Source organism: Cydia splendana, chromosome Z (genome assembly GCF_910591565.1).
Source record: "Cydia splendana chromosome Z, ilCydSple1.2, whole genome shotgun sequence".
NCBI classification, from domain to species: domain Eukaryota; kingdom Metazoa; phylum Arthropoda; class Insecta; order Lepidoptera; family Tortricidae; genus Cydia; species Cydia splendana.
The window spans coordinates 41,132,640-41,152,264 of record NC_085987.1 but is presented as its reverse complement, the minus strand read 5'-3'; the positions used below and the strand labels follow the sequence as shown (position 1 = coordinate 41,152,264).

At 36.7% G+C, this 19,625-nt stretch overlaps 2 protein-coding genes across 11 annotated transcripts in view; one reads left to right on the top strand and one right to left on the bottom strand.

The window, feature by feature from the left end:
* Positions 1-19,625, bottom strand: part of LOC134804104 (uncharacterized) — a 450,088-nt gene that overhangs the window by 234,235 nt on the left and 196,228 nt on the right. The window lies entirely within an intron of this gene.
* LOC134804031 (titin) overlaps positions 1-19,625 on the top strand; it is a 151,530-nt gene that overhangs the window by 89,282 nt on the left and 42,623 nt on the right. For 3 of the 10 annotated variants that reach the window (XM_063776886.1, XM_063776887.1, XM_063776888.1), the window contains exons 28-35: positions 138-242; positions 771-1,792; positions 2,553-2,613; positions 3,481-3,507; positions 4,260-10,577; positions 11,637-12,215; positions 14,595-15,706; positions 16,376-16,682. In XM_063776886.1, coding sequence (XP_063632956.1) covers positions 138-242; positions 771-1,792; positions 2,553-2,613; positions 3,481-3,507; positions 4,260-10,577; positions 11,637-12,215; positions 14,595-15,706; positions 16,376-16,682 — 9,531 coding nt within the window. Of the gene's footprint in view, positions 1-137; positions 243-770; positions 1,793-2,552; positions 2,614-3,480; positions 3,508-4,259; positions 10,578-11,636; positions 12,216-14,594; positions 15,707-16,375; positions 16,683-16,831; positions 17,097-19,625 lie in introns of all 10 variants that reach the window. The other 7 variants (XM_063776895.1, XM_063776896.1, XM_063776890.1 and 4 more) reach the window with 6 other exon arrangements.

Sequence of the window (19,625 nt, the reverse complement as noted above, 5' to 3'; positions counted from 1 at the left end):
ATTCATAATGTATGGTTCTTGAACGCATCATGGAGGGTTTATGATATTTGGGTAGATAAAATGTAGTGTTCGTATCCGGCTCGATTACCTTATTATGTTAATGTTCATAAAACCTATTTTTGATATATATTTTTCAGCTACTCAATCTGTTCCGACTTTTGTAAAAGAAATATTAGGGGAACGTGTTCACGAAGAAGATACTGTAAAGTTTGAGGCAATTTATAGTGGAAACCCAGCCCCAGGTAAGTGATACTGAAACGTGTAGTCTGTTGATAGTTTATCCACTAAAAGTTAGAAATTATCTTTTCTTATTATAATTTGCCTGTCTGTATGTACAAAGTGCCTTCTTCTTTATCCTCTTGCAAATTTAATTCCACAATCAATTTTAAACCTGTATAGAGTTCCAAAGACAAAAACAAAACAACTGCTTCTGGGTCTTAGCTAATTCTTACACATTGTGACCGCCCACTTTATTTTTGATTTAAACCGAATAACTTAATTCAGAAGCACAAACAATATGTAATTTGTAAAACAATTTTAAACGCATTTATATAGTTACTAGCTTCTGCCCGCGACTTCGTCTGCGTGGAACGATGATGATTATTAATAAAAACTACCCTATGTCCTTTCTCGGGACTCAAACTATCTCTATACCTACCAAATTTCGTTTGAATCGGCTCAGTGGTTTAAGCGCGAAGAGAGACAGACACTTTCGTATTTATAATAGTAGTATGGTTTATACTTTCGATTCAACTAGCAATATATTTCAGAAATTCTATGGTACAAGGACGATAAAGTTATAAGAACTGATGAGCAATATACTGTAGACAATGTGGATAATCATACATGGTGTATAATTAAGAAAGCAAACAAAACAAATGAGGGAACCTATATGTGCAAAGCTGTCAGTGACATTGGAATGGCAATAACTAAAGCCAAATTGCAAGTATTCAAAGCAGGAGAAACAATTAAAAAGGCTAAAACTGTAAGAGAAAAAACCAAACTAGAAAAAACGGTTAAGCGAGAAAAAGAAGTGGTAGAAAAAGAACAAGCGAAAACAGTTTTAGATGAAGCAACTCCTACCGTCACAGAGGAAGTACAAGAAATTGAAGAGCCAAAACCAATTAAAAAAGTCGCAAAAGAAAAGGTAACAGTTAAATTAAGCTCAGCGGAACCCGTTGAAACTGTCGATGTGGCTTCCTTTAAAAAGGTTGACAAAAAAGAAAAGCTTGCACCCAAATCAGAAACTCTAAAGCCAGGTATAACACCACATGAGCATCTCATATCGTCGCAACAGCAGAAAGAGGAAACGGTCGAATCCTTTGAGAAATCTCCCATTGAGAAACAAAAAGGAATTATAAAAACTGTTGAGTCAGACTCCAAAATGGTAGCGGAGATTAATGAGTTACTTGAAGTTATCAATGCCAGGGAGTTTGGGCCTGGCGAGTCACCATTGAGAGAACTCGCAAAAATAGGTTATATGCTAAGAACTGGTGTCACGACTGAAGAAATAGAGAGTCTGTATGATTCCCAATATTTCCCAGCCCTGCGAGTGCCACAATCCCAATCAGCCTTAGTGCAGTTGGTTGAGCGCCAAGGCCATGGCGCACTCATTACAGAAGTTCTTACAGAAGAAACGACACAAGACGAAGACGTAATTGCCGCAAAGGTGGGCTTCCGCGCTTTTCTGAAGATGGTGGAAATGAAGGCCAGTTCTGTCGAAGAGGTCATTGCTCACTTTTACCCTGAAGACTTCAAACCACGGTCTTGGGAACAAAGAGAAGCACATGAGGTAACTAAAAAATTATAAGAGTAGTTTTACATCTAACACATTATTAATTTATGGAGGACATGTATATTTGTATTGAGGTTTATATCAGGTTTACTTCTGATGTGCTGGATTTGGATGGACAAATAATCAAAGTTTCTGAAACAGCGCTTAGGTAAGTGCAGGCGACAACCGCGTATTGTGAAGCAGTCCCCACAATGCAACGAGAGTTATAAATTGTGTCACGTCAGCGTATTCTAAAACTAAATGCAATGCGGTTGGCTTTTAGGCTGAGAATAAATCTTAAAAAATCATAACAAAAATGAATTATTCAGTCTATAATACACAACACATATCGTTTTATTACTTTCATCATTATTTGAAAGGTTTTATTTGCATTATCTTTTTCTGATATTAAGGAACCTGAAAAGAATTGCTGACTTTAGACAGTTACTTTATTAAATTCGGTTAAATGTAATTTTTCAATACAAACGTAGATAAGCCCTCATATTCCATCAAATTTTAACTACTGTTTCTGGCGATAGAAATGTTATATCATAATGGGTCAACCTTTTTTTAATAAATGTGGCGTTTGACATTAAATTTGATAGACTCGCCTGGGTAAGTCGACTAGGTGAATACAACTAGGTAATCGTACCTAATTCCATCTCACGCTATAGTTATAGATTCATATCATCAGTTACTGTAAAAATATAAGTACCTTGATCCTTAACAAAAAACACATTTGTAAATATAATATATGTACTTATTGTTAAAATTACAGGTCATCGTGGAGTCTTCAGCAGAACACGTCGCGGAAAGTCGTACAATGAAAGTTATTAAAGGTTGGAACTTAAATCTTTAATAATTTACAGTCGAATTAAGTACTTAATTAAAAAAAACGTAGCTTTATGACACTTCATTTGACAAAAGTTAAATAAGCATGACTTTACGGCACAAGGTAAACCCATGTTTAGTGCTGAATTGGGACCGCAACATCATTTTTTAGGGTTCCGTACCCAAAGGGTAAAAACGGGATCCTATTACTAAGACTCTGTCCGTCTGTCTGCCACCAGGCGGTATCTCAGGAACCGTGATAGCTAATAGGCAGTTGAAATTTTCACAGATGATGTATTTCTGTTGCCGCTATAACAACATGCCTATACTAAAAACAGAATATAATAAATATTTAAGTTTGGCTCCCATTCAACAAACGTGATTTTTTTTGCAGTTTCTTTGCGGAATTGTAGGTACGGAACCCTTCGTGTGCGATTTCGAATCGCACTTGGCCGGTTTTTAGCAACATACGGGTCGACTAACAAGAAGCGAAATTGAAAGTTGTTAATGTTAGACATATTTTTGACGTCGACTGTACCTCGTTTTCATTTTTTTACGGTTAAAACGCATCTCACCTTAAAACGCGATTTAAAGATTTTCAGAATATTTCCAAGCGGGTTTAACTACATATAGTAAGAATGTGATGCATTTGTTTATTATTACTTGACAACTTTTTCTTGTTTTTTTTTGTTAGAATCAATGTAAACAAACCTTTGCTTCAAACAAATTTGCCAAAAGTTCACTATTTGACTCATTAAAGATCATTCTTGTACTTACACATATTGAGTTAAATAGTGAACTTTTGGCTAATTTGTTACCGTGATATTAGCATGAAAATAATGCTATAGAATTTAACGAATTGTTCTTGTTATCAGATACATCGGAGGTTGTCGAGGAAGAAGGTAAGCCCAATCAAACGTACTCAATGTATGTACTAATTTGAGAAAATGAAAGAAAATTGCTTATATTTTGTGGTGATTATGTCATACACCACTTTTGCTTATAACTCTTGTTTTGGAAATTAACTTAAATGCGGCTGTTTATTATTTTAACTTAAGTATTTGAACCTAAGTATTTGAAGTATTTTAGGTGTTTAAACATTAATGCTTACTTTAATAGCGTAATAAGAAATAACTAATATTTTAGCCCTTTCGAGATCTACATTAAAAGAAAAATGTTGTAACGCTTCAAACTGCTAATTTATCCGACTGCGGCGATGTCGTTATGGTATAAAACAAGTATTACAATGGAACAATTTAGTTCGATGGCAGCATTATGTTACTTTACATTTTACCACAATCGGATAAAAAGTTAACAACTATTAGCAACGTTACAAAACGTCGATCACTCGATTAATGTGTTTTCAGCTTTTTTATTAATGGTGCAGCTTTCAATTTGCAAACGTGTGTGCTTCTTTCGTGTTCACGATTTATTTAACTACAGTTATATCAAGTAAGTACCGCTTAATACTAGTTACAAGATAGATAGAACACTGACCTACTTTCTCTGACAGAAAACATTAACAAGAATAATAACTGCTTTTTAACACTCTTTTAAACATGTCTTCACCCACTAAGGTCACATTTAATTTTAATTTCAAAATGCTTGCACTTAAGTAACACAAATATACTCTACTGTAATGTATAATTCACAGATGTCAAAGAAAAAGATCAAGTCAGACGCAAAAAGCATACTAAACAGAAAAACATCTCCGAGTTACGCATTGAAGAAGAAATTGTTGGAGAAAGAAAAGCAGTTAAAACAGTCCATCCTAGAGAAAATGTTGAAATTTATGAAGACGACGAAGCAGGCTTACTTGAAACTGCAGAGATGATCTACAAAACTGCGATGGCTACAGCTATTCATGAAAATAAAATAGAAGTAGTCCCTGCTAGTGAGGTATCTCATATAACACCAGACAAAAAAACCGATAATATTAAGGCTAACCTTAAAATTGACACTAACTACCCAATAGTTAACGCATCTCAACAAGCTGAAGAAAGAGAAGAATCATTGCATGTTAAAGAACAAGTCAAACTTCATGTCAAACCATCTATACCTGAAAATGAGTCACTAGAAGTAACTGAAATAGAAATCAGCAATTCTCTGGATGAATACTCAGCAGATCGTATTAAAGCCGATGCTAAAGCAGTGAAGAACATTGTCCCAATAGAAAGTTTAGTAACAACAGAAGTGCAAGCAGATTTGGACTTGACCGATCTGCAAAAAGCTGAAACGTGCTTTAGTAGTGCTAAACCATCTGTTACATTAAAAGATGCTGTAAACGTATCAGAACAAATAACGAACATAAAGGAAGAGTCATTCGATAAACAAGAGATTAAGAAGTCAAATGCAGCAGTGTCAGTTTCTCCCTTATTAGGATTAAGCGTTACAGAAATTACGGACGAACTAAAAGAATATGACATTGAAAGCAAGACAACAGAAAAAGCCGCCACGTCTCGGCTTAATTTCAATTTGCATGAATCACTTCAAGTCGGAGAAGTTTTCGTTGAAGATAAGTCTGGAAGATATTACCCAGAACTAATAGTACCTACAGAAACAGCTCGAAAAGATGTTTTAACATCTAACCAAATTTTAACAGAAGTACATGATGTTCAAGAAAAGGAAGGGTTATTACAAGCTCTGAAACTGCCACCAGCACAGGAAGCCAATGTTGACGTAACAATTAAAGATAGCTTCCAAGTAACTATTGATGAGACACACGAAAAAGAAGGTGAATTCATTAAAAAAGAATTACCTGCAACAGTTAAAGTAGATAAAGACATATCCTTGCACACAAGTTTAAATACATCTATAGTAAGTTCACACATTAAAGAGACAGATTTTGTGCCCGAGCCCTTGCCAAGTAAAAAAGCTAATATAGGTGTGAGGGAACATCAACATAAGTTTAATTTGGAAACAAACATTCATGAATCAGAAATTAACTTAGAGGAACCTAAATCTGTGCAGGGTACACATGCTGACATTTCAATTTCATTACTAGATAAAAACTTTGTTGAGGAAGTTCAAATCAATGAAAGTGAAAAAGATCTTTTAATCAAAGATGATAAGTATACTGCTACAGCAGATATGGATATTCGTGCTGTCGAACCAATTATAACATCTGAAACTCTGCAGATGACTTCTATCGGCGAACTTAAATTGCAGGATAAGGTCCAAGATGAATCAGCCACGGAGACAGTCATTACTTCAAATGCCAAAATTGTAACAGCCCCCCTAATACACGAACAAGAAACATCAGAAGAGTACTTAACAAAAAAATCAGAAATAATCACGCTATCAGTGGTCCCTAATATTCCCTTAACTATATATGAAAATGAGTCATCTGAATCTGAGAATAAACTTAGTTTGAATAAAATTCCAGAGGTTAGTTCTACGAAACCTTCGCCTACTCATCATCTGAAATCACCTATATCTGAAGAGATAAATACGGCTGATCAAATTAATTTCATTCCATTGACTTCTAACGTTACCGAAAAAGCATCAGAAGTTTATAGAGATTTGCATAAAGAAATCACTATTTTACAAACAACAGTCCAAGAACAACTAGACAAGTTAGATGAAAACCAAATCAGCCATAGCAAAGCTGTACCTACGTTTGTCGAAAATGAAAGTTTAAATGTTACAGAAATAGTTTCGACCGTTACCGAAAATCAACTATCCTCTAAAAGGGATAAACTTGATGCATACGCTAAACCCGATATAGAGACGAATCATAAAATTGCTATTACATCTGAACCTATTCTAAGAGAAGCTGTTGATAACATGGAATCATTAACACCTAAACTTGAAGCAGCTAGCCTTACATCCAGTATGCTAAGCTCATTGCAGATTTCTGAAAATAAGGTGTTAGATTCGCAGGCAAATCTGCAAGATAGTGTGAAACCCAATCTTCAATCTATACTTCCCGAAATAATACCATCCCAGGAATTAAATATCACAGAAGTATATCAAAATGAGAAAGAGACTGAATATGCATCGAAAGACTTACCAGAAGTATTTACCGCCCCGTCGCAAGTTATATCGTTACGAGCAGTAGCTGTAAGCTCTGAGTTAATACCTGACTCTAGCGTTGGTTTTACAGAAAGTGAAAATATAGACATAAAATCTAAACAAGCGACTATTGAAAACGTAGCACATAATGAACTTCAGATAACTTCAACGGATTACAATGAAAAAGAAAGTTCTTTTGAGCGAGCTCCTGTGCTAAATACTGTATCTGCTAAAATAAGTATAGACTCTAATCAGGCCATTTTGGTGGAAGAAAACAAACCTGAACTCGCTGCAAGAAACTTTGAAACAAATAGTGATTTGGCTTGGGCAAAAGCAAAACAAGGCGCCATACCACAAGAAGCAATTACTCAAGAAGAAACAATTGTACATTTGTCAGAAGGCATAATAGTATCCGAAGAAAAAGGAAATACGGCAAAATCTGCAGTCTCATTGACAACCCTCCAAGCACCACAATACGATGAGAAAGTTACTGCCGAAAGTGAAAATCTGTTGACATTAAACTTATCACCAGATCAGCAAAGCGCCAATGTTTCTTTTACTTCTCGACACAGCATACAGATATCGGAAACTTTGTCACAATCTGAAAATTTGCAAAGTACTGATACCCTCGACATGGGATATAAAACTGCTTTGCCTAAAATGGATGAAATATATGGTAAAGCAGCACATACCGAGGAAGTTATATTGAACCAACAGACAGAAGATTTCCTAAATGAAAAAATGGCTGTCAAGCAAACAGATGTTACAACTGTCCCATCGTATACATTAGAACAAACGGAAATAATTGCAGCCGAAACGGAGATTGAATTGCCTAAACGAACTACAATTACATCAAATATTGAACCAGATATTACTGAAACCCAAGCACTTATAATGAGTTGTACTGAAACGATAGATAAGGAAAAGGAATTTTTCGGAAAGTTTTCAGTCCCAACTCAAGATGCTACTATTGGTTTTGTGCCTCTAATTAGCACTGTAAACACTGAAGTGCTATCAACAAATGCCGCCGAAAATCTACTAGAAAAAGCACCAGAAACCTCTCAAGCAACAATTACAAGTGATGACTTACGTAGACATTTACAGGGACTAGAAATATTACATGCAGAGAAAGAAACCGATTTAGCACCCAGTCAGAAAGAACATAAACAAGCAGCAACGGAAAAAATTATCGAAATATCTGCAAAAGAAATATCAGAAGTCAATGTCAACGAAAAAGAGACGGAGTTGTCAAAAATGTTGGATATGTTTACGACTACTGCTAAACCAGCGTTTGATGAACAGCAATCACTATTTAGTTCAGAAGTTATTGTAAACCAGGAAATAGAAGAACTTCACGTTTCCGGGACTACGATGTTAAATGCACTTACTACTCATGGAATGAAAGAAGCCATTCAAAATTTAGAGCCATTTATAGGAGAAAGTGAAGACACATTTGCCGAAACAACACCTGCAAAAACTGAATTAGTAAAACCCGTAGTTGAAGGGAAGCAATGTGCAGGCGTGTCAGAAGTGATGCCAACAGAAAAAGAAGATATTTTACTTGTTAATGAGATAATGCCGCATAAAAAGCAGTTAGAACCAACCGACAGTGTAAAATTACATTCTAGTGTAGGTATAGATGAAACCGTACCCATTGAATCTGAAGTCGAATTACCACTTTGTTCAGATTTGAAACATAAAGCGGGAATGACTGTCCTTCCTGAAGATTACATAAATATCTCAGAGACCACTGTAATAGAAAACGAAAACATTTTACAAGTTGACCAAACTCCTAAAAGTGCTACGTATAATGTGAATTTGGACGCACATCGTCATTTAAATATAGAAATATGTCAATATACAGAAACAGAAGAAGCAATTAAGAATGACGAGCCAATGACAACAAAAGAAATTCTTGATTTTTCTTTAGAACCTGTGAGGCCCCTTTATATCACAGAAACGAAAACTGAAGAAAGACATGAAGAATTGATACCGGGTAAAAAAGCAGTTGAACAAAGTCCTAATATTAATCTAGAAATAGGTGACCACATAAACATTACAGAAACAGTCGTATTAGAAAAGGATGACGACTTGAATCTAGGAATGTTAAATAAAATGGAACATGGTAAATCAAATTTCGAAACATCAAAACATATAACCATAACCGAAACCGATATTAGAGAGCATGATTATCCTTTAGAAAATATATTGCAAACTGTATCTAAGCAATCAGACATATCCTTTGAAGCTAAAATACCAATCCAAGTGCAAGAAGTTCTGTTTAAAGAAAGTGGCTCTGATCTAGCCCAGTATAATAAACCACGTGAAGAAGTACTTAATATGTCTATAGAATCTCAACAACATCTCACTGTAACTGACGCATTAGTAGGAGAAAACGAAATTGCGATACAAGTAGATCAAATTCCACAAAGCGCAGAAAATCAGGTTAAAGTAGAACCAATGCAGCATGTAATGACAAACGAGATAACAGCAATTGAAGAGGGTACAGAATTTTTAGGCAGTAAGGCTTACAAAGATGAAAAGGCATCTGAGTCTCAAGCAGTTACAGAAGCTCTTTACAGCGAACAGGCACAAGTCATTGAAAGCGTTAGCACTATGAAAACAACTTTCACGCCTGAATTATCTACTGCTGACCAAGAAATAGTCGGATTAAAACCACTTGAACAGACAGAAGTAGTAGTAGAAGAAAATCCTGACGCTTTCGATAAATATCATCCTAAGGGAGAAACAGCCCAAACAGTGCAAACCACGAAAAAGGAAATAGTGTTTAGCCAACCAGAAATTCTTGAAAGTACTACAAACCTGTCCGAAAACTTCGAATCTGAACCTTCCCAAGTTCAACTTGGGCTCGAACTACATAAAAGCTACATAATATCTGAGAACACAGCTGAGGAACAACCAGAAATCATCACAACTTCGGAAGAATGTGGTAAGTACGCTGAGAAACAAATAATAGAAATGAAATCACTGCAACAGACGGAAATAATAGCGAATGAGAAATCCGAACCCCTTGCTAAATTCCATCAAGACAAAAATGAAAATGCCATAGCGAGTCAAAACACTTTGCAAGAGTTAACCAGTGCAGAACCAGCCATATTCGAAAATGTAACTAATTTACCTTCATCAGTTACATTCGAGAGAGGTAAGGCTTCAGCAGATTTAGAAACACACAAAAGTTACATTGTTAGCGATAATATTACACACGAAGAATCTGAAGACATCACCATAGAAGGTAGGAAAATAAGTTCGATTGTGGGGCAGCTCTTAGAGTTTAAACCTTTACAACAAACAGACATTTTTATCGGCGAAAATACTTCAACAATGTGTACAGATAAACAAGAAGGAAAAACTATAACTGTAACACCAATCGAAAATGAATCTGTAAGTCAGACTGATGTTATTGTACATGAAACTGGAACTGAGACATCGTTTGAAAAACCAATACAAATGGAGACTGCTTCATTATCTTTAAATACAACACAAGGTGTTACGATATGTGAAGTAACCCATGAAAGCGCTCCAGAAGACTTCGTTCCTCATGAAGGTAAACAAGTGAAAGCAGATAAAACTGTGGCTCCCTTATCACACTTAGAATGCACGGAAAATATATCAGAAATACACGCAGACGAATTAACACTACAATCTACACCGAGTAAAATTCCTACAGTTGTAACTAGCGAAATAGCACCACTCATAATCACAGACAATACTTGTCTTCTTCAAGAGGAAAATCTTCAAATAACACAACCAAAGACTCAAAACGTTCGCGAAAGCTTTACTATAGCGAGTGAACTAGAAGTCACAGATGAATTTGTCAATGAACACGTTTTGCCCTACAATGACGATTTATTGGAATTAAAGAAAACAGGCAAACTCACACAAATGAGCGACACTGAGCACCAACTCACTATATCAGAGCAGGAGACCCGTTTCCTAGGTATGTACATATTATTTGTTAGTTTGGTTTATTTAGTATTGTAGGGTAAATATTGTTAACCACCTAAAAGTTTGAGGATATTTAAGACTAAAATTTTGGCAGATCATAGAAATTGGAAGATTAATTTTCGAAATTTGGCGATTTACACTAAATACGTGCCTATTTGCGATTAGTATGATTTTTTTTTCCAAAATTAATATTTACTTTATATACAATGTGGCTAAAAAATAACTGCATTGTCGTTGCCAGGGAGGTTTTGGGATTCTATAGATATTATATAATGTATCTAAAGATCTGTCGGATACCGAGTAGATTCAAATAAAAAACAAACCCTTACAGTTTCATAATAATCATAATGTTTGGCCATAGGCGGCGTATACCTACTTAAGAATGTATTACTTAAACACAGGCGTTTTATAAATATATAATAAATAAAGAATCTTCTATTATGTACGATTACTCGTTGATTCCAATCGCATTTTACGCCGAAAATGAAATTTAGAAATTATACAGTTATGTAAGCGGTTTAAGTAGAACTAAAGGTACAGTCAGCAGCAGAAGTTGCTAAGCGGGCGAGGCGTTCAAAATGATCTTGACGCGACTTTATTGTTAAGAGAATAAGAACGCGTCAAGGTAATTTTGAACACTTCGCCCGCTTAGCAACTTCTGCTGCTGACTGTATATGATCTGATTATATTAAATGATAACCAAATAAATTTCCCAATTCTAGAAGATGCTGCTCGTGCATTACATTAAATTTATTCATTCACTAATGAAGTCAGATAACATTTGATGATGTAACCCTACATTCGTTTTGAAACATGGTAATAATAAGTATGGTAATGATAATCACATTCATTTAGGATGCAATGTGGCAAAAGAAAATTAAATTAAAATGTTATTCAAGTATAACACACGACAAAGGCAATATTGGGAGAATAGGAAAGTAATTCTCTTTGTACAATCTTGTAGAATTACAATTGAAAAAATATTTTAAGTCGACGATATACAAACTAAGTATACACATTTAAAATAACAAATACCTTCAACAAATTTCAGAAAAAACTGACGATAGATATTCTTCGCCTAAAATATCAGACACTGAAGAAACTGAGGAAATAGTAACCAAATTTTCACAAGCATCAACCGGGGAACCAATTCAAATAAAAACTAAACGAACAATTTTAAGAAAGAAGAAAAAAACTCACCAAGGAGATGCCGTAGAAAATGACGTTGTAATAGAAGAGAAATTAGATGAGGATGATATAATTAAACCTATTACGCAGCATACTGTCGATATTGAGGAATTTGAAGAAACTGACTTAACACCTAATAAGGAGATGACAAAAGGAACCGTAGAAATGCCCGATGATTATTTGCATGTACCACAATTAGAATCACAAGTGCAAATAGAAGAAATCGTTGAAGATTATTCTAAAAAACCCGAAAGTCCAAATCAGGTGGATACGGTAATTGCAAACGACAAAACGAAGACAGAGAAAAAAATAAAAACCACAAAACGAGTCATCAAGAAAAAGCAAGGATCGGGAGAAAAAATTATTGAATCAGTTGTTTTTCAAGACGACAAAGCTCCAGAACTACCAGAGGAGACAACCATAGAAGACATAACTTTCGATGGTAAGCCGAATAAATGTATACACATTATTTATAAAGCTTTACTCGTACCCACCCACAACACTACAAACAAAATAAAATCAGATACAGATGTAGTACATAATTGTTTTCCATCGTATTCTTTCGGAAACGTTCGTATTTGTCATGCTACTCCCTCAACTCAACCTCAGTACTTTTTGTACCGAGACTGACTGAAATAGCAAGACACATTCGTACGTTTCCGAGGAAAAACGATGGAAAATAAATATGCACTATATCTATACATCATGTTTTTACTAGCAGTTCGAAATGTACGAAACCAGTTAGAATTTCATAATTTTGTTTTTCCACTCCCGTACTCATATAAAGGGTATACTTTGTCATATAAAGGGTGGTGCACACCCCTTTAAAACCCTACCTTATAGTTGTCAAGACAAGTCTTTAGTCTATTCCCCAAAAACGCATTTGTGCATACACGCAGTATCTTTTTGGCACTTTTCGATACTTCATGTAATGAAATGACCACTTAAAAAATATTTTATGAAATACATTGTTGCCAAATTTTAAATGTCATCTCTGACAAATAAGTGAACCATAGACATGTTTTTTTTTTAATTTCATTCATTCATTCATTCATTCATTCATTCAATTCCACTAGATAACATGAAAAATATTTGTCAAATTTACAATTCTATTTCAAAGTGCTTGGTCGTAGAAAAAGTATTGTATGTAACTAATGCAACGTTGTTTAACTGAGTCAAAAAATACTCGTGGCGACTTTATTAACAATTTTCGGCTTAGCCTCAAATTGTTACTCACGCCACTCGCCTTTTTTGACTTCTCTTAAACAACGGTTGCATAAAATACTATTACACTACATCTGGTGCTACATACGACACCAAGTGCTATAATAAGCACATTACGTAACTACGTCGTAAACTTAAAGGGCCATATGTATAATATGTACTGTAAAACTCGTGTCGACTTAAAATTCGGCACTCGTTACGAATTTCCTATTTTTCGCAATTGAATCGTAAATAACTAATAACTCTAATAAGTTACCATGTATAATTAAAAATGTGTTAGGGTTACTTGACTTAGTTGTAGTCATTGTAGATAAGGGCAACTTAGTTGTAGTCGTTGTACATAAGGGCGACTTATTATTGCGTTCCACGGCAGTAACGCCTTATTGATGTCGGTAAATTCATTGACTGTCCCATAAATATGTGTCAAGTGTAAAATACAATAAAATTAACATCTAAATGTAACATGAGAGTTCTTGTGAACGTTTTTTTGCAAAGGTGCATTTAGCTAGTTAATTATAAAAGTTTGGTTACGTGTCGTTATACAGAGTGATTTTTAAGTCGTGAACAGTAACCACATTTCCCGATAAAGCTCCGTTAAACTAATGCGGAGCGATAATTCAAATGACAATTATTTAGCTCCTTAATTAATTACCAACTGCAAAAAAAAATTTTTTCAACAAAGAGTCCCAGTATCTTAGTAAGTACGCAGCGAAATCGTTACACGCTTGCGGCGAGATCGATACGCGCTCGCGGCGAACTAGTTACGCGCTCGCCTCACTTTCAACTCGCTCGCAAATAGCCAGTGTGATAGGGCCAGAGCCGGGTGAATACATCGCTGCCAAAACAACCTAGCATGGTTTGCATGTCGTCGGGACATAATATTCGTTGGAGTATTTTCTTATTATTTATTACGCATAATATTCAGTCTTTTGCAATAAGTATTATGTCATGTTTTCACATTAATTGTCTGCACCTTAGGTCCTATTTTTTGTTCAGTCCGTGATTGTAAGTTAGGGGTCCTACATTAATTACATCACACAAAATTACGAAGACTTCCCATTCTTACTCTTTTTCATAGGAAAAAAGATAGGTCGTTAATACGTACTGTGTCACACTTGGCTTGACCTCAAGTTGCTGTGACGTAATATGTGGATGAACCCTTATAGAGATCATGCATCGCCGCGAGGAATATAAATCGATGTACCGATAACACATAAACTATTAAGTACAGACCGACAAGAAAGTCTAAAAAAATATTGAGGGTGCCACTGAGTTACAAGACATAAATTATGCATGTGACATTAATGCAAACATCCATACATCCATCTTTCCCCATAAGTGCGTCCTTTACGTTTGTTATTTGACATTTGAAGTTGACATATAAAACGAATAATTTTATGTAACCTTTACAAGAGATAAATCACACCAAATTACTAAGAATTGCATCAATAATTGTACATATAAATACTTCACTACGGAGCTAATTAGGTTACAGTAATATAATGATTTGCTGTCTAGTACTAACTTAACAATATAAAACACAAAATAAAAACCAAATCAAATACAAATCCCAAAATAATCAGTCACCACCTTTCAGAAAACACAGTCATCAGACAAGACTCGCCTAAAATATCTGACACAGAGGAAACCGAAGAAATTGTAACCAAGTTTACACAAGCTCCAAATGGAGAAACGATACAAACCAAAACCAAACGAACTATAATAAGAAAAAAGAAAAAAGTTTTACATAAAGATTCTGTGGAGAATGACGTAGTAATTGAAGAAAAATTAGACGATGACGAAACAGATAAACATCCAAGGGTTCAACATCATCAAGTTGACATAGAAGAATTTGACGATACTGATTACATACCCATTAAGGATACCGCAAAAGGAAAGGTTGAATTACCTGAAGATTATCTGCATGTACCTAAAATAGAATCACAAGTTAAAATAGAGGAGGTTCCGGAAGAAACTACAACACCAATCCAAACACAAGTCGCCGCAGAAGACACAGAGAAACCTACGGCCACAGCAGAAATTTCACAAATTCACACAGAAACTGGAGAAGTAAGAAGGGTCAAAACTACTAAGCGCATCGTTAAAAAAGGCCCTAAGAAAGAAGTCACTGAAATAACTACCATCGAAAGTGAAGGCGAAGAGCCCATCACAACGGTTACCGTTGCTGCAGCACCAGATGAGGAGCAACCAACACTGATAGAGACCGTGGAACTGCCAGAAGAAGTAGCAGAAGTGAGCGAAATTACCCCCGAAGGTAAGACAATTAAGAAGAAAACTATAAAGAGGGTCATTAAGCGTAAGAAGGGACCAATTATAGAAACCACACAAATAACCACTGAACAAGAAGATGACCAAAATCCAATCATATCAGTACACACTAGCGAAGAATTCACAGATGACACAGTCGCTCCATTGGAGGATACACAACTTTATGACAAGGCTAAGATCGTCGAGGAAGAACCCGAAAAAGTTGAAATTTCTCAAATTCGCACAGAAACTGGTGAAGTTAAAAAGGTTAAAACTACTAAGCGCGTCATCAAAAAGGGCCCGAAGAGAGAAGTCACCGAAATAACGACCATCGAAAAAGAAGGGGAAGAGCCCATCACGACAGTCACTGTTGCTCAAGCACCAGAAGAGGAGCAACCAACATCAATAGAGACAGTGGAACTGCCAGAAGAAGTAGCAGAAGTGAGCGAAACTACTCCCGAAGGTAAGACAATTAAGAAGAAAACTATAAAGAGGGTCATTAAGCGTAAGAAGGGACCAATTACAGAAACCACACAAATAATCACTGAACAAGTAGGAGACGAAAAGCCAATCATATCAGTACACACTAGTGAAGAAATAACAGATGACACAGTCACGCCATTCGAGAACACAAAACTATATGACAAGGCTAAAATCATCGAAGAAGAACCCGAAAAAGTTGAAATCTCCCAGATTCGCACAGAAACTGGTGAAGTTAAAAAGGTTAAAACTACTAAGCGCGTCATCAAAAAGGGCCCTAAGAAAGAAGTCACTGAAATAACGACCATCGAAAAAGAAGGCGAAGAGCCTATTACAATGGTCACTGTTGCTTCAGCACCAGTAGAGGAGCAACCAACGCCAATAGAGACCGTGGAACTGCCAGAAGAAATGGCAGAAGTGAGTGAAACAACTCCTGAAGGTAAGACAATTAAGAAGAAAACTATAAAGAGGGTTATTAAGCGTAAGAAGGGACCAATTACAGAAACTACACAAATAACCACTGAACAAGAAGACGATAAAGCACCAATCATATCAGTAGTCACTAGCGAAGAATTCACAGATGACACAGTCACACCATTCGAGGATACAAAACTTTATGACAAGGCTAAGATCGTTGAGGAAGAACCAGAAAAGATTGAAATATCTCAGGTCCGCACAGAAACTGGCGAAGTTAAAAAGGTCAAAACTACTAAGCGCGTCATCAAAAAGGGTCCTAAGAGAGAAGTCACTGAAATAACGACAATCGAAAAAGAAGGGGAAGAGCCCATCACGACAGTCACTGTTGCTCCAGCACCAGAAGAGGAGCAACCAATACCGATAGATACCGTGGAACTGCCAGAAGAAGTAGCAGAAGTGAGCGAAACTACTCCCGAAGGTAAGACAATTAAGAAGAAAACTATAAGAAGGGTCATTAAGCGTAAGAAGGGGCCAATTACAGAAACCACACAGATAACCACTGAACAAGAAGACGACCAAACACCAGTCATATCAGTACACACTAGCGAAGAATTTACAGATGACACAGTCGCTCCATTCGAGGATACACAACTGTATGACAAGGCTAAGATCGTTGAGGAGGAACCAGAAAAGGTTGAAATATCTCAGGTTCGCACAGAAACGGGCGAGGTCAAAAAGATCAAAACTACTAAGCGCGTCATCAAAAAGGGCCCTAAGAAAGAAGTCACTGAAATAACGACCATCGAAAAAGAAGGTGAAGAGCCTATTACAACGGTCACTATTGCACCAGCACCAGAAGAGGAGCAACCAACACAAATAGAGACCGTGGAACTGCCAGAAGAAATAGCAGAAGTGAGTGAAACAACTCCTGAAGGTAAGACAATTAAGAAGAAAACTATAAAGAGGGTCATTAAGCGTAAGAAGGGACCAATTACAGAAACAACACAAATAACCACTGAACAAGAAGACGACCAAACACCAGTCATATCAGTACACACTAGCGAAGAATTCACAGATGACACAGTCGCTCCATTCGAGCATACACAACTGTATGACAAGGCTAAGATAGTTGAGGAGGAACCAGAAAAGATTGAAATATCTCAGGTCCGCACAGAAACTGGTGAAGTTAAAAAGGTTAAAACTACTAAGCGCGTCATCAAAAAGGGCCCTAAGAAAGAAGTAACTGAAATAACGACCATCGAAAAAGAAGGGGAAGAGCCTATCACAATGGTCACTGTTGCTCCAGTGCCAGAAGAGGAGCAACCAACACCAATAGAGACCGTGGAACTGCCAGAAGAAGTAGCAGAAGTGAGCGAAACTACTCCTGAAGGTAAGACAATTAAGAAGAAAACTATAAAGAGGGTCATTAAGCGTAAGAAGGGACCAATTACAGAAACCACACAAATAACCACAGAACAAGAAGACGACCAAACACCAATCATATCAGTACACACTAGCGAAGAATTCACAGATGACACAGTCACTCCATTCGAGGATACACAACTGTATGACAAGGCTAAGATCGTTGAGGAGGAACCAGAAAAGGTTGAAATATCTCAGGTTCGCACAGAAACGGGCGAGGTCAAAAAGATCAAAACTACTAAGCGCGTCATCAAAAAGGGCCCTAAGAAAGAAGTCACTGAAATAACGACCATCGAAAAAGAAGGCGAAGAGCCTATTACAACGGTCACTGTTGCTTCAGCACCAGTAGAGGAGCAACCAACGCCAATAGAGACCGTGGAACTGCCAGAAGAAATAGCAGAAGTGAGTGAAACAACTCCTGAAGGTAAGACAATTAAGAAGAAAACAATAAAGAGGGTTATTAAGCGTAAGAAGGGACCAATTACAGAAACTACACAAATAACCACTGAACAAGAAGACAACCAAACACCAATCATATCAGTACACACTAGCGAAGAATTCACAGACGACACAGTCGCTCCATTCGAAGACACAAAACTTTATGACAAGGCTAAGATCGTTGAGGAAGAACCAGAAAAGATTGAAATATCTCAGGTTCGCACAGACACTGGTGAAGTTAAAAAGGTTAAAACTACTAAGCGCGTCATCAAAAAGGGCCCTAAGAAAGAAGTCACTGAAATAACGACCGTCGAAAAAGAAGGGGAAGAGCCTATCACAACGGTCACTATTGCTCCAGTACCAGAAGACGAGCAACCAACACGAATACAGACAGTGGAACTGCCAGAAGAAGTAGCAGAAGTGAGCGAAACAACTGCTGAAGGTAAGACAATTAAGAAGAAAACTATTAAGAGGGTCATTAAGCGTAAGAAGGGACCAATTACAGAAACCACACAAATAACCACTGAACAAGAAGACGACAAATCACCAATTATATCAGTACACACTAGCGAAGAATTCACAGATGACACAGTCACTCCATTCGAGGATACACAACTGTATGACAAGGCTAAGATCGTTGAGGAGGAACCCGAAAAAGTTGAAATTTCTCAAATTCGCACAGAAACTGGTGAAGTGAAAAAGGTTAAAACTACTAAACGCGTCATCAAAAAGGGCCCGAAGAGAGAAGTCACCGAAATAACGACTATCGAAAAAGAAGGGGAAGAGCCCATCACGACAGTCACTGTTGCTCCAGCGCCAGAAGAGGAGCAACCAACACCGATAGACACCGTGGAACTGCCAGAAGAAGTAGCAGAAGTGATCGAAACTACTCCTGAAGGTAAGACAATTAAGAAAAAAACTATAAAAAGGGTCATTAAGCGTAAGAAGGGACCAATTACAGAAACTACACAAATAACCACTGAACAAGAAGACGACCAAACACCAATCATATCAGTACACACTAGCGAAGAATTCACAGATGACACAGTCACACCATTCGAGGATACAAAACTTTATGACAAGGCTAAGATCGTTGAGGAAGAACCAGAAAAGATTGAAATATCTCAGGTTCGCACAGAAACTGGTGAAGTTAAAAAGGTTAAAACTACTAAGCGCGTCATCAAAAAGGGCCCTAAAAAAGAAGTCACTGAAATAACGACCATCGAAAAAGAAGGTGAAGAGCCTATTACAACGGTCACTATTGCACCAGCACCAGAAGAGGAGCAACCAACACCAATAGAGACAGTGGAACTGCCAGAAGAAGTAGCAGAAGTGAGCGAAACTACTCCTGAAGGTAAGACAATTAAGAAGAAAACTATAAAGAGGGTCATTAAGCGTAAGAAGGGACCAATTACAGAAACCACACAAATAACCACAGAACAAGAAGACGACCAAACACCAATCATATCAGTACACACTAGCGAAGAATTCACAGATGACACAGTCACACCATTCGAGGATACAAAACTTTATGACAAGGCTAAGATCGTTGAGGAAGAACCAGAAAAGATTGAAATATCTCAGGTTCGCACAGAAACTGGTG